At 34.5% G+C, this 15,068-nt stretch overlaps 1 protein-coding gene across 3 annotated transcripts in view; it reads left to right on the forward strand.

Moving 5' to 3' along the window:
• Nucleotides 1-15,068, forward strand: part of NBEA (neurobeachin) — a 707,824-nt gene that overhangs the window by 613,415 nt on the left and 79,341 nt on the right. For all 3 annotated transcript variants that reach the window (XM_008952234.4, XM_008952238.4, XM_063595707.1), the window contains exon 45: nucleotides 7,407-7,547. In XM_008952234.4, coding sequence (XP_008950482.4) covers nucleotides 7,407-7,547 — 141 coding nt within the window. The remainder of the gene's footprint in view (nucleotides 1-7,406; nucleotides 7,548-15,068) is intronic.

A 15,068-nucleotide genomic window follows, 5' to 3' on the forward strand; every position in this document is an offset into this window, starting at 1 on the left:
AGTTACTATAGTTAATTTAAATATATCAAAGTTAAAATGTTCACATGTGAAATATATTTCTGGGTCATATAATTCTAAAAGCCGACTAAAATTATCTCTATGAGATAAACCAAATTCATGATTAAACAGCAAAAAAGAGTATACAGGGAAGACTAAAGTCTCCACATTCTCACTGCCCAGAGACAACTGTTGATATACTGTCATATATATTCTTCAAAAAATAAATTATACAAAGTAGAATTACTTGATCAAAACTATATGATTTTTTTAAATGTTACCAATTTTCCACACAAGAAATTTATACTGATTTATTCGCCAATAGCATTATGAGATATCATGTTTTCCAATACTGAGTATTATAAAACTTAATAATTTTTGACAATCTAGTTAATAAAAATAGTTTTTGTTTGACATTTTAACAATTGTGAGTGTACTTACGACTTTTGATTACATATAGTAGAAAGTCAACTTATACTGGCTTTAATTTAAAATAAAAATTTGATTAGCCCATATAACTGAGAAATCCAGGGATGGGTCAGTTCAGGAAAACTGGATCCAAGTGCTCACCAGAATTATCAGGATCCACACCTCTGTTACTTTTCTACATTGGCTTCATTCTCAAACAGGCTTCCCTGTGTTACAGTAATGATGTCTTTGTAACCCCGCTAGAAAAAGAGAGCTTTTCCCAGATAGTTGCAGCAAAGTTTCATCCAATCAAGTTGAATTACGTGTCCATTTCTGCTGCAGTCATAGTGCCAATGTGGATAAAATATTATGATTGACAGGTCTAGATCCCATGCCCACCCAGGGAGTCAGGTAGCGAGGTCAGCTCACCTGCACCAGGTAGACCAAGAGTGGGGAAGGAATGGTTCACAAAGGAAGAAGGCATAATGAATGCTAAACAGAAGAAAAGAATATATATCCATTAAATTTTAGGAACTGGTACTATTTTTTCTTATATATATTGGAAATTGGCATTTATTATTCTGTGAATTGCCTATTCATCATATCATTTCCTCATTTATTTAATTAGATTGTTCATTAGCTTCTTATTGATTTGTAAGAGCACATTTTTAAGGAAACTAGCTCTTATGTGCTATGAATATTTTTCACTTTGTTATGTCTTTCGATTTTTGCATAAAATTTTTGCATAAAATTTCCACATGGAAATTTTATATAATATTATATAATTGGGTCAATCAGTCTTCATTCATTTAGCATTTATTGCTCGCTTAAAAAGGTTCAGGTACTGTAGGTGTGAGAATAAAGAGATGAATAAAAGACAGGGAGTTTCTTCGAAGGGCTACACTACTGGGTTAAAAAGATGAGAAAGTTGCCTATTACCAAATGGTGTCATGTAAGGCTTTACAGATGCAATTTGAAAAACCTCCAAAATAATGAGTTGAAGTTCCTTAGATAAAAAGGGAGCCTGGGAATTTACTTGAGCACAGAAGTGTCTGTAGGTATGATTTCTATGTTGTCATAACAGAATTTTCAGAATGATGACAGGTAGTTCATGACTAAAAAACAAAAAAGGTAAGAACTCTCAAAGCCTCTTCTAAGGATTTTCAAGTCCTTGATTACAAAAGATAACACGATAACTTAGATATGTTAGCAGTTCAATGTCTTAAAAGTATTGAGATAACTAAAAGCTATCGTTAGAAGCCAGACAAATGAGTCAAATGTACCCAGCTTCAAGCTGTATCTAGCACAGAGCTGCAGCTGGTTCTGTAAAACGTCTAACCACTGACTAGCAACATGATCTTCATTTGACTTTTCTTCAGTGTACTCATTTGTAAGAGATTTGGTCAAGTTGACCTGAATGTTTCCTTCCATTTCTGTGGATCTATGAGGAATGAGGAATTAAGTAGGAAATTATGAAAGAAAAAAGTCACATCAAGGGCCGGGCATACTGGCTTATACCTGTAATACCAGCACTTTGGGAGGCCAAGGCAGAAGGATCACTTGAGGACAGGAGTTCGAGACCAGCCTGGGTAGCATAGTGAGATTCCATATCTATTGAAAAATAAAGTCACATTAAGATCAGAATTTCATATTTAGCAATGAAAAAGCAGTGCAGTAGTGTGGAATGTGGAGACCCAGGTACCTGTTTCCTCCTCATGAAATTAGGTTCGTATTGAATGCCTTGCTGACCTCAGATACTTATGAAAATCAGTCTAGAAAATGGATGTGAAGACAATATGTTATACAAATATGTAGTATCATCAGCAGTTGTAATAGCAGTAGTGAACTCTTGAACATTTTATGTGTGCAGGTTTGAGTATTCCTTATCCATAATGCTTGGGACCAGAAGTGTTTCAGACTTCGGATTGTTTCAGATTTCAGAATATTTGCATATACACAATGAGATAGCTTGGGAACAGATCCAAGCCTAAACAAAAAATTATTTCATTTCATATACACCATATTCCATATAGCCTACAGGTCATCTTATACGGTTTTTTTTTTTTAACAATTTTGTACATGAAATAAAGTTTGTGTTAAGTACATATGTGTGGAATTTTCCACTTATGGTGTCATGTTGGCATGCAAAAGGTTTTGGAATTTGGAGCATTCCAGATGTCAAACTTTTGGATTAGGGATGCTCAACCTATGTAACAGTAGAATCCTAGTACCATGAACATCATTACCATTTTCAGTTTTTTATGATATATTAGAATTCGGTGTTATTGACATTGCTTTAACTAGGCCTCTGATTTGTCCTTGACAAACTTTTTTTTCTTGAAAATTATAATGTAGTTTGATGACATTGACCATTCATCAGATCAATCCACATTTATTTATTTGTATTTGTTTAAATCAATAACTCTGTGCTCAGACTTTTATGTTCTCTAAAAGTTCTTCTGATGTCTCATATAATACCATTTATCCAATATGTTTTATTTATATAATTTTTGCGGTCATTTTTACTTACTAAATTTATATATTTTATACCTGTCCTAAGAAAAGGACTTGGTACAATATGCAGGTTTAAAAGATAGAAAAATATTGGTAAATCAAGGCTAAGATGACAGAAAGAGGAAACAGCAAAATGAAACTAAAGAAAAAGTTAGCATGCAGAAATACACATCAAATACATACCAGAATGTTTCAAGGTACAATCTAAGGTATTGCATCTAAACAGTTGTTTTAAAAACAAAAGAAGTATGTATTTCCCATTAAAAATTTTAAAAAATAAACACTGGAATAAACACATTTAAACAATTATATTTACTATAGTATTTATCAGAGCCTTAAGATCACGTAAATCCCCACAAACATCTGGTAGGATTTTTGTTTCATGTAATAAAGTCACAAAGGTTTTTATTTTTAGGAAAACCAAGCTTTTTGTGGCACTGAAGTTTGAGACAGATTTCTCTCTTTGGTCTTCAAAACAGGGAAATTGAGTGATAAGAGTAGAGAAAATTCTCAGCATTACTTCTTCACTAACTACAGTAGTGTTTCATGTGAACATCCTAATGCTACACATGTAATTTCCCGTAGATTTTATAAGGAATGTGAATTTTTTTACATTAGTCACTTCTTTGATTCTTCAATATTGGAAACACTGCCTTTTTGCAAGCTACGTAGGCTTTTTAGCAGTTTCAAAAACTGAATTATAATAATAAAGTTTTATAGGGATAGAAATTTTATTTTTCATTTTTGCATTTTTTGCACCATTTTTTCCTATTTGTTAAAGTGTTCACCTGTAACATAAAAGCTAAAAAAGACAAAACAGCAATAAATCTAAAAACAGGCTTTAAACTTTCAGTTAAACTTCTGTATATGGTAACACTTAAAAAATGCAGAAGTCGCTGTATCCAAATGCCCACTGTTTGACAGAAAAGGACACTATTTATTGATGTAGTAACTATAATGAAAATTGAAAAATATTGCAAAGTAAATTTATAAATGTTATTAAGTGTAGCCTTACCTTTTGACCAGAATTCTTACCATATTCATCTGCCAAAATCAGATGATATTGACATTGCGGTATTTGCTAAAATTTTTGAAGTATAGCAAACTTACAACCTTGTCAGTATGTAGGTAAGTAGGTAATTGATTGATAGATGGATAAATATGATATGATAGGTATCTATTAGGATCTCTTAAGCAAATGTCATCTATGACAAAATTCTTATTTCCCCAAACATTTGGAAGCTTTTTGCTTTCTAATTATTTATTGCTGTTTGACTGTTAGAAGCAAAATGATAGAAAAATATTAAGTACAAAGCAAATCACTTGCATTATGTTTCATAAAAGTAATTTCTAACCTTATTAGGTAAAAATTCAAAATTAGAAATACATTTTAAGAAGTTACTAATGGAGGCATATACAGACTTTAATACTGTGCAGCTGTTTCCTACAAAGCATTACTCTGTAAAACACTGCAATAACATGACTTTGATGAAACTTGTGTAAAATAAAAAATATAAGTATTTACTTTTCCTTTTCCAGAAGTGTAAGAGAAGATTGGAAAAGATTAGAGGAAGAGACATGCTCCTTTTTAAAGAATGTTTTGTGAGATTTTACAGGACAAACAGTATCAGATAAGATCAAACCTTAGGGATTGCACAGACATTTTATGCATGTGAGAGGTCTATTAGCATATTCACGACAGAGCAAAGTATTAAACATTTTCAGTGCTTTGAAAAATATACTCAGTAATGGGATGGCTGGGTCAAATGGTATTTCCAGTTCTAGATCCCTGAGGAATCGCCACACTGACTTCCACAATGGTTGAACTAGTTTACAGTCCCACCAACGGTGTAAAAGTGTTCCTATTTCTCCACATCCTCTCCAGCACCTGTTGTTTCCTGACTTCTTAATGATTGCCATTCTAACTGGTGTGAGATGGTATCTCATTGCGGTTTTGATTTGCATTTCTCTGATGGCCAGTGATGATGAGCATTTTTTCATGTGTTTTTTGGCTGCATAAATGTCTTCTTTTGAGAAGTGTCTGTTCATGTCCTTCGCCCACTTTTTGATGGTGTTGTTTGTTTTTTTCTTGTAAATTTGTTTAAGTTCATTGTAGATTCTGGATATTAGCCCTTTGTCAGATGAGTAGGTTGTGGAGCCATAAAAAATGATGAGTTCATGTCCTTTATAGGGACATGGATGAAATTGGAAATCATCATTCTCAGTAAACTATCGCAAGAACAAAAAACCAAACACCGCATATTCTCACTCATAGGTGGGAATTGAACAATGAGAACACATGGACACAGGAGGGGGAACATCACACTCTGGGGACTGTTGTGGGGTGGGGGGAGGGGGGAGGGATAGCATCGGGAGATATACCTAATGCTAGATGACGAGTTAGTGGGTGCAGCGCACCAGCATGGCACATGTATACATATGTAACTAACCTGCACAATGTGCACATGTACCCTAAAACTTAAAGTATAATTAAAAAAAAAAAAAGAAAAATATATTGAGTTAGAAAAACATATCTGAACATCTAGTAAAGTATAAAATATGTGGGTAATTTTAAATGAAAAACTCATTACTTTCGGCCAGGCACGGTGGCTCATGCCTATTATCCCAGCACTTTGGGAGGCCCAGGCGGGCGGATCATGAGGTCAGGAGATTGAGACCATCCTGGATAACACAGTGAAACTCCATCTCTACTAAAAATACAAAAAATTAGCTGGGCATGGTGGCGGGCGCCTGTAGTCCCAGCTACTCAGGAGGCTGAGGCAGGAGAATGGCGTGAACCCAGGAGGCGGAGCTTGCAGCGAGCCCAGATCGCGCCACTGCACTCCAGCCTAGGCAACAGTGCGAGACTCCATCTCAAAAAAATAAACAAATAAATAAAATAAAAAAATAAAAAACTCATTACTTCAATTCCATAACAGACCTTACATTCATTTCACTTTATGGCAATTACTTTTACCAATAATGTAATTATGTTGTTTTAAATATTAAGATTTTATGTAATGTTTAACAAAATTACATTGCCTTTTTTACATCTATCTAAAGAGATTTGAGAGATAATGAAATTTAACACAATAAAATTTAAACCTTAGAACTTTTTTAAAAATCTAAATTTTTATACTATCATACTTTGTTTTACAAAATGAGGACAAAAAAGTTTAGGAACCTTAAAATATTAACACTTTTGTGCGTGAAAAATACAGCTTTTATATAAATTGTTGAGTCTTTGTTAATCATAATTAAAGTTAACAAAAAATGAACATAATTTACAAATAATTTAAATATTCAGGATAAGCACCCTTGCAAATAAGAGTTTATTATGGAAATTCTAACAGACTTTTTACTGCTGATGACCTCATTGTGTTATTTGAATTAGTCTCCTGAGGCCAAAAGAAAAGGCTCATAACAATTTATAAATGAATCTTCCTCTCTTGTGTAACATTATGTGTCCCTTTGAAACACTAATTTTCTACTACTTCTCTTGTTAAAATTAAGCCTTCGAGGGATCTTCATAGTTAATTATAAATATTAAATTTTGAAATAAAGTAGACATTGTACTTAGTACTCTTGTTTTCTCTATAAACATACTTAATTTATAGTATGCAACTTAAATCAAAATAATGTGCTTATTTGATACCATAAGCACGGACTCTGTATACCATTAATCCAAAATCAGACAAAAACTGAAGCTAAGGCAGTTTGCTATTTGAAATCATGAAGATGGTATGCTGGAAATTCCTAATGATTAGATGTGCTAAAATTTTGAGACTGTGATGCAATTAAGCACATGCTTTTTGAAGAAATCAGATAGGGATTAGCATCATAATCAGTAAATAGGGTGGTGGTACTGATAGGAGAGGTCTTAGTGGCCTCAGCAAAATGCTTTCCAAGGAATCCGAATTTCCTGGATTATTCCATCACCCTTAGGTGTGTAGTTTAACAATAAAAAGGATAGTTGTTCCATCTATATACTAACAGAATGAGACTAACATTCTATCAGGCTTCCATATGGAGGGTGGTCTTTCACACTCTGGGTAACTGGCTGTTAAGACAAGGTTTTCACTAATATGGTTGTCAAATGGTCAATCTCTTCACCTTCCCTCCATTGGGTTTCCTGTATTCCAAGCTAAATTTTCATTATGTAGCTTATTAAGTAGAAGGAAAATAACAAAACTGTTGGTGTGGCCTTAACAGTTTAAACTAGATTACCTCTGATAATCTAGTTAACAAAAACTTGGTAAAGTCTAGAAACTTTGTACTATGAATTATCCTCTTGGGCAGTTTATAACAAGCGTAATGATTTGTAATTAATATCAAAATCCAGTATGGTTAAAAATGTAATACAAAATAATGTATTTATGCTGTATGGCTAAAATGAATTAACAGTGAAATACTGAAAGTATAAAGATTTATTATCTAGGATATCTAATATGACTGTATTAAACAAAATATTTTTTTTCTTTTAATAGCCAATTGGTGCTTTGAACCCCAAGAGAGCTGTGTTTTATGCAGAGCGTTATGAGACATGGGAAGATGATCAAAGCCCACCCTACCATTATAATACCCATTATTCAACAGCAACATCTACTTTATCCTGGCTTGTTCGAATTGTGAGTATCTTCATTGAGTTAGCTTGCCTTTGGTACCTTAAAATTTTAACATAAGTAAATTAAATAAAAATCAAATCAGTTGTAATTTGATTAACAAAGATTAGAGACGAGTGAAGTAGAAATTAAAGATTCCAAAGTAGCAAAATACAAATTTTTTTTAATGAGTTGTCTCATTTGCAAAATTGGATTAGGAAGATAGTTATCTGTTGCTAGGTATTATGAGCTTAAACCAAACCAGTTGTCCAGTTATAAAGGAGCCAAAATTGAATACATACCTTTTTTTTTTTTTTTTTTTTTCAGTGAGAGGGTCTCTCACTCTGCCACTGAGGCTAGAGTTGCAGTAGCACTATCATAGCTCACAGCAGCCTTGAACCCCTGGGCTCAAAGGATCTTCCTGCCTCAGCCTCCCGAGTAACTAGAACTACAGGCATGTAACACCTTGCGCATCTATTATTTTTTTATTTCTATTCTTTTTTTTTTTTTTTGAGACAGAGTCTCGCTCTGTTGCCCAGGCTGGAGTGCAATGGCATGACCTCGGCTTACTGCAATCTCCACCTCCCAGATTCAAGTGATTCTCCTCTCTCAGCCTCCAGAGTAGTTGGGATTACAGATGCTCACCACCACGCCCAGCTAATTTTTGTATTTTTAGTAGAGACAGGGTTTCACCATGTTGGCCAGGCTGGTCTTGAACTCCTGACCTCAGGTGATCCACCTGTCTTGGCCTCCCAAAGTACTGGGATTACAGGCGTGAGCCACCACGCCCGGCCCAGCTATTATTTTTAAACATGAGATCTCACTTTGTTCCCCAGGCTGGTCTCTCACTTTTGTTCTCCTGGGCTCAAGTGATCCTCCCGCCTTACCTCCCTAAGCACTGGGATTACAGGTGTGAGCCACCACACCTAGCCCTGGAGTGCATTCTTAATACCCACTGCCTCCTTTCTCACAAATGAGGCACACTGGCACTTGCTCTCCCCAACTCCCTCATTCTTGCTTCTTGGGCAGCATGTTTTAAAACCAGTTTCCAAATGTTTTGAAAACCTCTTTCTGTTACTTTTCTCTTTCTCCTAAGACATAAATATATTTAAGTCTCACTGATCTTAAAAAAAAAAAAAAAAAAGCCTCCTGCCAGCCTCCGCCCACTCTGAAGTTCTTTCCCATCTCTCTCCCTGCATAGTTAGATTCCTGAAAGCACAACCTCTGCTGTCCTGCAGTGCACTGTGGTACCTGTTGCCTCTACTTTATCACCTCCCATTCAGTCTTTAGCCTGGTTGATTTCAGTTCCACATCCATCACTTTACTGAACTGTTTTTGGGGAGGTCACATATTATGCAGATAGAGCATCCCATTTTTTACCTATCATGTCTCTTGAAGCATTTCACGCCATTGCTAATCTTCTCTCCTTGAAATTTTCTTTCAAGTTCCTTTTACAATATCCTCTCCTGGTTTGCCTCCTGTCATCCTAACTGTTCTGCTCAGTCTCCTGTTCAGATTCCTTTTCCTTAATGTTCCTCTTCCACAGGATTTTTCTTTATATTTCAGCTGAGCTATGTCATTCAGTTACAACCTAGTGATTTCCAGCTTCTCTCTTCTTTGCAAACATTTCTCATGGGTTCCTGACCCGTATTTCCAAGTGCCTACTAGATATTTCTACCTGAACATCTCACAGTACCATAAGCAGCATTTCAGTAAATGAACTCCTCATCTCCCTCATGAACCTGCTGTGGTTAAATGCCATGATTATTCACTCAGCTGCCCAATCTAGAAATTGGGAAGCTTTTTCCTGGATATTTTCTCTGTCTTTCCAACCTCTTACATCCAGTCAGACATCCACAGATTCTACCAACTAAATATCTCTATCTCCTTTTCTGTATACTGTGGCACTTTGTTTAATTTAGATTCCCATTCTCTCTCGCCTAGAGTATTGCCAAAGCTCTTAACAAACCTCTTTTCCTTTATTCTTGCCTTCTCCATTCTGGTCTAGATAGGAGCACTATAAGTGACTGAGGAGTATTGTAGAATGCTAAATTAAATCTCTTAATCAATAATTTTTCCCCTTATTAAGATATACCTCAGACCACTCTATTGTATGGGGCTGATGTGTCCAAGAAACACATTGGTAAAGCAGAGTATATGAAACTGCATCTCCTGTCTTCGAAAATATTTTTTCCCTTCACCTAAATGACAGCTCTAGTTTGTAGGTCTTCCTTAGGCATTCTCTCCATTATGGGGAAAAAATTAACTTTCTACAGAAATTTAGTATGAATACATTTTAAGTAACTTGGAAACCACTGATAGGTGACAAACTACAATTATTTTTGTTAAGAAAAATATTGTCAGAATTATGATTCTGTTTGAGCACAGATTTTATCCGTTTCATAATTCTACACCAGCATAAGAAGTTAAGGAAGTCTGGACTAACTAGTCTTTTGAGAAAACAAACCCAAATCTTACTTTTAAAAATGAACTCTGTAATGATAAACTAAAGGAAAAGACATAAAACTATTTTTAGACCAAAGTTATTAAATCAGTCTAGTTTATCCAAACATTCACCTTAATTCTGTGAACTTGGATTCTTTTATAAAAAATGTTTCTGAGTTAGAAGTTTCTTGAGAAATACTTTTTAAATCCGGCACTTTTAAAGTATAGATGTTCTCTTCTTTATTTTCTGTTAATTTTGAGAATATTAGATTTATGTCATTGCCTATTTATCTCTATAAAGCAATCAGAACAGAGCATCTTTAGTTTCTGGGTGATAATAATAATTCCAGAAGTAGGAAAATACTTCACACTCACAAGAGGCAAATGCTTTTCAAATTCCAGATACATGGACACATAAAGAGCTTATAACTTCCAACCTGCAGTTTCAACCACAAGTCAAAACTAAACAAAGTCACAAAAATTTACCAGTCAAGATCTCAAAAGAGCTGGCTTTCTTTATAACAGATATAAAATATGCTCTTAATTGATTTGAACTCACAAATAGTCAGACAAGAATACAAAAAAACTAATTAATTGGATTCACTGATCACCAAATGATCAGACCATAAAACCAAAACTACATTCTCAATCATTACTGCCACCAGTGGAAAATTACCTATTAGCTGTGCGGAAACCAGAAACAAACAAAAAAATCAGTAGAAGGAGTAAATTTTAAAACCTAGAAAAAAAAAGTCACTGAAGTTCAAATTCTGTTTGCTGCCTAGGGTCCACCCTGGAAGCTAAGAAAAGATGTACCTGGGCTTAAGTAGCCCATGAGATATATTTCTTAAGCTACACAGTCAATTTGAGTTCATCAGGTTAGTCCACATGGAACTCTCAAGGGGACCACCAAAACTGTTAGCAAAGGAAATTTTTGGAAAACACTGAAACTAGAGATTTTCACCCTAGGAGGCCTTTTCATACCACCTCAGGTCCTGTCAATGACAATCATTGCCTTAGTGAGCCACCACCATGGAAGGAGCAGGACACCTCTTGCAGGTACTTTGGGGATGAGGAAAAAGGTCAGGAGTCCTTCCTGAGAAAATGTTATCAACTGGGTTGTTTGGAGAATTAAATGAGAGTATATATGTATTTTGAAATACATAAAGTGGTGTTCACTGTTTTTTTACCTAATCAAGTTAGTCTGAAGCCAGATTTACAAGACTTCTTCAAGTGTGACTCCATAAGAATACTTGTTATGAACAGCCTAAGTTAACCTCATCTATCCCTAATCAGCTAAACACTTTCTCAAATCATAACTCAGAATTTCTCCTTAAGTAGATTTATTATTCCAGCGAAATGGAATTCAAACTTGAATCTATGCAAGGGTATGCCAGAATATTCTGCACGTTTATCCTACACATGCCCTTGTCTATAGCAGTGCTGCACAACAGAACTATAATGTAAACTACCATGTGACTTAAAATTTCTAGTAGCCACATTTATAAGTAAAAAAAAGAAACAGGTAAAATTAATTTTAATAAATATATTTGTTAATCTACTATTTCCAAAATGTTATTGTTTAAACATGTAACCAATATAAAAATGTAAAATAAGGCATTTTACATTTTACATTTTTGGAGGGAGGGTACTGAGTCTTTGAAATTCAGAGTGTATTTTATATTTACAGTGCATCTCAATTTGAACTAGCCACACTTCAAGTGCTCAATAGTGACATGTGGCTAGTGGCTACGGTTTTGGACAGATCTATAAAACTGCTTTTTTGGGGACTCAGCCCAAATATCTTATGTCACGTGGTTATAAATAAAAGTATCAGTCTAATGGTTTACTAAGTATTTATCCTAATGGTCCAGGGAATTGTAATGTCCTCACTCCCATTCCAAGGAGTTTATGAAATAGAAAATGCATTAAAATTTGGGTCACTAAGAATTTGTTCACAAAAATAAAATACACATTAAAATAAGTGTCTGTCCTTTACCTTAGACCTTTTAGACCTAGTCATTAAACTTGTTATTTGTTTCAATGTACTTAGTATAACAACAATAATAATTGCTTAAAAATGCTAATTAACTACATACTTCATTACTTTAAATTAAAAATATTATTTTAAACAAACTACCAGTGAAATCACTTGTCTACAATATGAGGCCCTGAAAAGACTGTTTTCCTGACAGCTGCCATTGGGCAAATCATGAATAAACTTATAGCAGTGTTTGGAGTTTCTTCAGATATTAATATTAAAAGACACATTTTACTTGGAATGTTTTTACGTTACATCTTACCCTAGACATATAACATGTATACAGAAGTAATTAAATCTTTTTCCCTGGCTTGCTGACCACTCAGTAACTCCTTCACCTTCCAAATTCAGTATATTCAACCCTCCTATTCAAAACTCATTTGTCAAACATTTCATAATTTCCAAGGAAGTGATGTTTAGAATTTGACACTTTCTGTGTAAATTATGGCTTGTTTTGAAAGCTTACCCTAAAGCCTCTTTAAACCATAATGTGTCTTTAAAAGTATGTATGTATAGTAGAAACATTTTTGCAAGTGTTGTAACTAAAACCAAAAGATAGTGCTACTGAATAAAATATTGTTGTTTATCTTGAATACTGAGGCATTAAGGACAATGCACATTTACTCAGAGGAAGATGAGAAATACTTAACCAAGAGCCTAGTGCATGGTAGGTACATAGGTTAATTAGTGAAAACTTTTGGAAGATTCCAAAAGATACATCTTGGTTCTTGGAAGAGAAATAGGAGAAAATAAACTTCTGGAATTAGACAAAGGCCATTAGAAATAATGGTTCCTCCATTTGTTAGAATGTGACCTTGAATTTTCTCAGATATAAAAGGGGAATAATTACACCTACTCTGAAGGGCGATAGTGGGGATTCAGTTAACTTAGATAATACAGAGCCTGGCACAGAAAAATGCTTTGTAGCTGTTATTTCCCTTCCCTTTGTATTTTATTATGCTTCCAATCACTTCAAATATACATCATTTCTTTCCTGTAGTTATGTCCCAGGCACTACCTATTACCCATAAACGAGATTTGTTTTGGCTTTTAAATGGAATGAAGAGAAGGAAAAGAAGAACAGAACGGAACTACAAGAAGCGAAGGATGTAAAAGATTATTATGAGATAACTAAGCAAAAATCGTGTAAGACAGAAGAATGAAGAAGTTGAGTAAAGAGAAGAGGCAACAGGGAAACGGCATTAGATGCCCACGATGGAATTAGTTGATCTGTAATCATCCAAAAGCAAGAAAGGCTGTTAGTGTCTTCAGAGGGGACTAAGGGGTATGATAGAATACAGAAGGACAGGTACTTTCCAGTGCAGGCAAGGTGAGTTTTCCATCACTGAAAAAGGGTTGGAAGATATGAAATGATGTTGGAGTGGATGTAATTAGGAGAAGAAAGTCTGCCATTGGCCATTTATATTGCAGGACCTAACCTGAACTTTTTAAAGACTAACGAGTTCCAGAATTGTAATTTCTGAAATTACCGTTTAATATGTATTCATTTATACATCTTATCTCCCATGCCTAAAACTTTTCTAACATAATGGTGAAATGTCCAATCTGTTGATGTACACATGGAAAATGCCCCAATTGACAGGTGGTAGGCAAATAAATATAAAAGTTATTTAAGGTTAATATAGCACCTAATCCTCTATGTTAGTCAGACATGAGTCAAATGAAAAAGAAAGGCTCTGCATTGTGCCTTGAAGGTAAAAGGGAAACGCATGGAAAAAAGCAATCTCCACAGTAATCAGAGCTTGAAAGATCAATACTTACTTATAAACAAATAGGTTATCAATTTCTATTAGTACTCTACCACTGTAGCAACTGGAGGCCTTCAGGTATAATGAGAATATATGTCAGTAATATAATATGTGACCTTAAGACAGTTGTTAATCAGATCTTTTTAAAAGCTATTTAAAACACTGAAATGTGGAATTCAATATTCTCTGCTTTTAGGTGCCACCAGATTCATTCATAACTTTGTTACCGGAAATAAATATAATTCTTTAATTTCAGATTTCTTTTCACTAAGCCCATCTGTGCTATTCTTGGCATGTCTTTGTTAAGAGTTGAAAACTAGACAGGATTTTGTAATTTAGGTTGAGGTGGAGATCAGCTTTTAGCGGCTGATGATAAGAAGTACGGCTTTGCATGTATAAATGGGTTTTCACTCACATCTGTTTAATAGGTTAAAAAACCTAGAGACAAGCCTGATCCCTCTAAAGTAATCTCTGCCCACTACCTACAGTGAAAATTAAATGCCTTACATCAGCATCCTGCAATAATAAAGTGGGTTCTGAAGATAAAACTTTTTGGTCAAACCTACTAGTAGTTAAGAACTGAAAAGAAAACCCGTATCTTACTCTCACCCACCATACTCCCATCTCCCAACAATACCTTGTATGTTTAGGTGTATTTAACACACATTTGTTAAACATTGTTAGCCATGTGCTGTGCTTGGGGCTGGGGATAGAGAGATAAATAAGGCCTTAGGAACTGGCAGTCTGGTGGGAAGTCCAACAGTGAATACTTGGTACAGTGCGTAAAGCTGGTAGTCATTTTCATAACTCTGTGTCAGGTAAGATACATCAAGCTTTCTCTATGTTATTTCATTTAATCTTATTTAATCCCATAATTACCCCAAGGTATTGTCATTCCCAGTTTACATAGATGAAGGAATGGAGACAGTTACTTGACACAGTTACTTGAGGTTAAGTAAGCTTGCCCAAGATAGAGAGATAGTTCCACCAAGATTCAAACTTAAATCTGTCATATTTCATTCAGTTTACCATTGCTGCATCTAGAATTTTTATATCCCCATTTTATTTAATATAATTTAGTGATAGATATGTTATTTTCACTACCTTATTTTTAATAGTGAACTAAACATCTGAAAAGCAAATAAATTAGTGAAAGACATGTCATATAATTTTTTTCTAACTTAATTTCACTAACATTTATTTATTTCTCATATCACTTAAAATCCTAAACAGCAATATGGACTTCTTGGATGCATATCTGATTTTCAGGTGAATCGGTACTGTCCCCCTTAC

This window comes from Pan paniscus, chromosome 14 (genome assembly GCF_029289425.2).
Source record: "Pan paniscus chromosome 14, NHGRI_mPanPan1-v2.0_pri, whole genome shotgun sequence".
Lineage (NCBI taxonomy): Eukaryota > Metazoa > Chordata > Mammalia > Primates > Hominidae > Pan > Pan paniscus.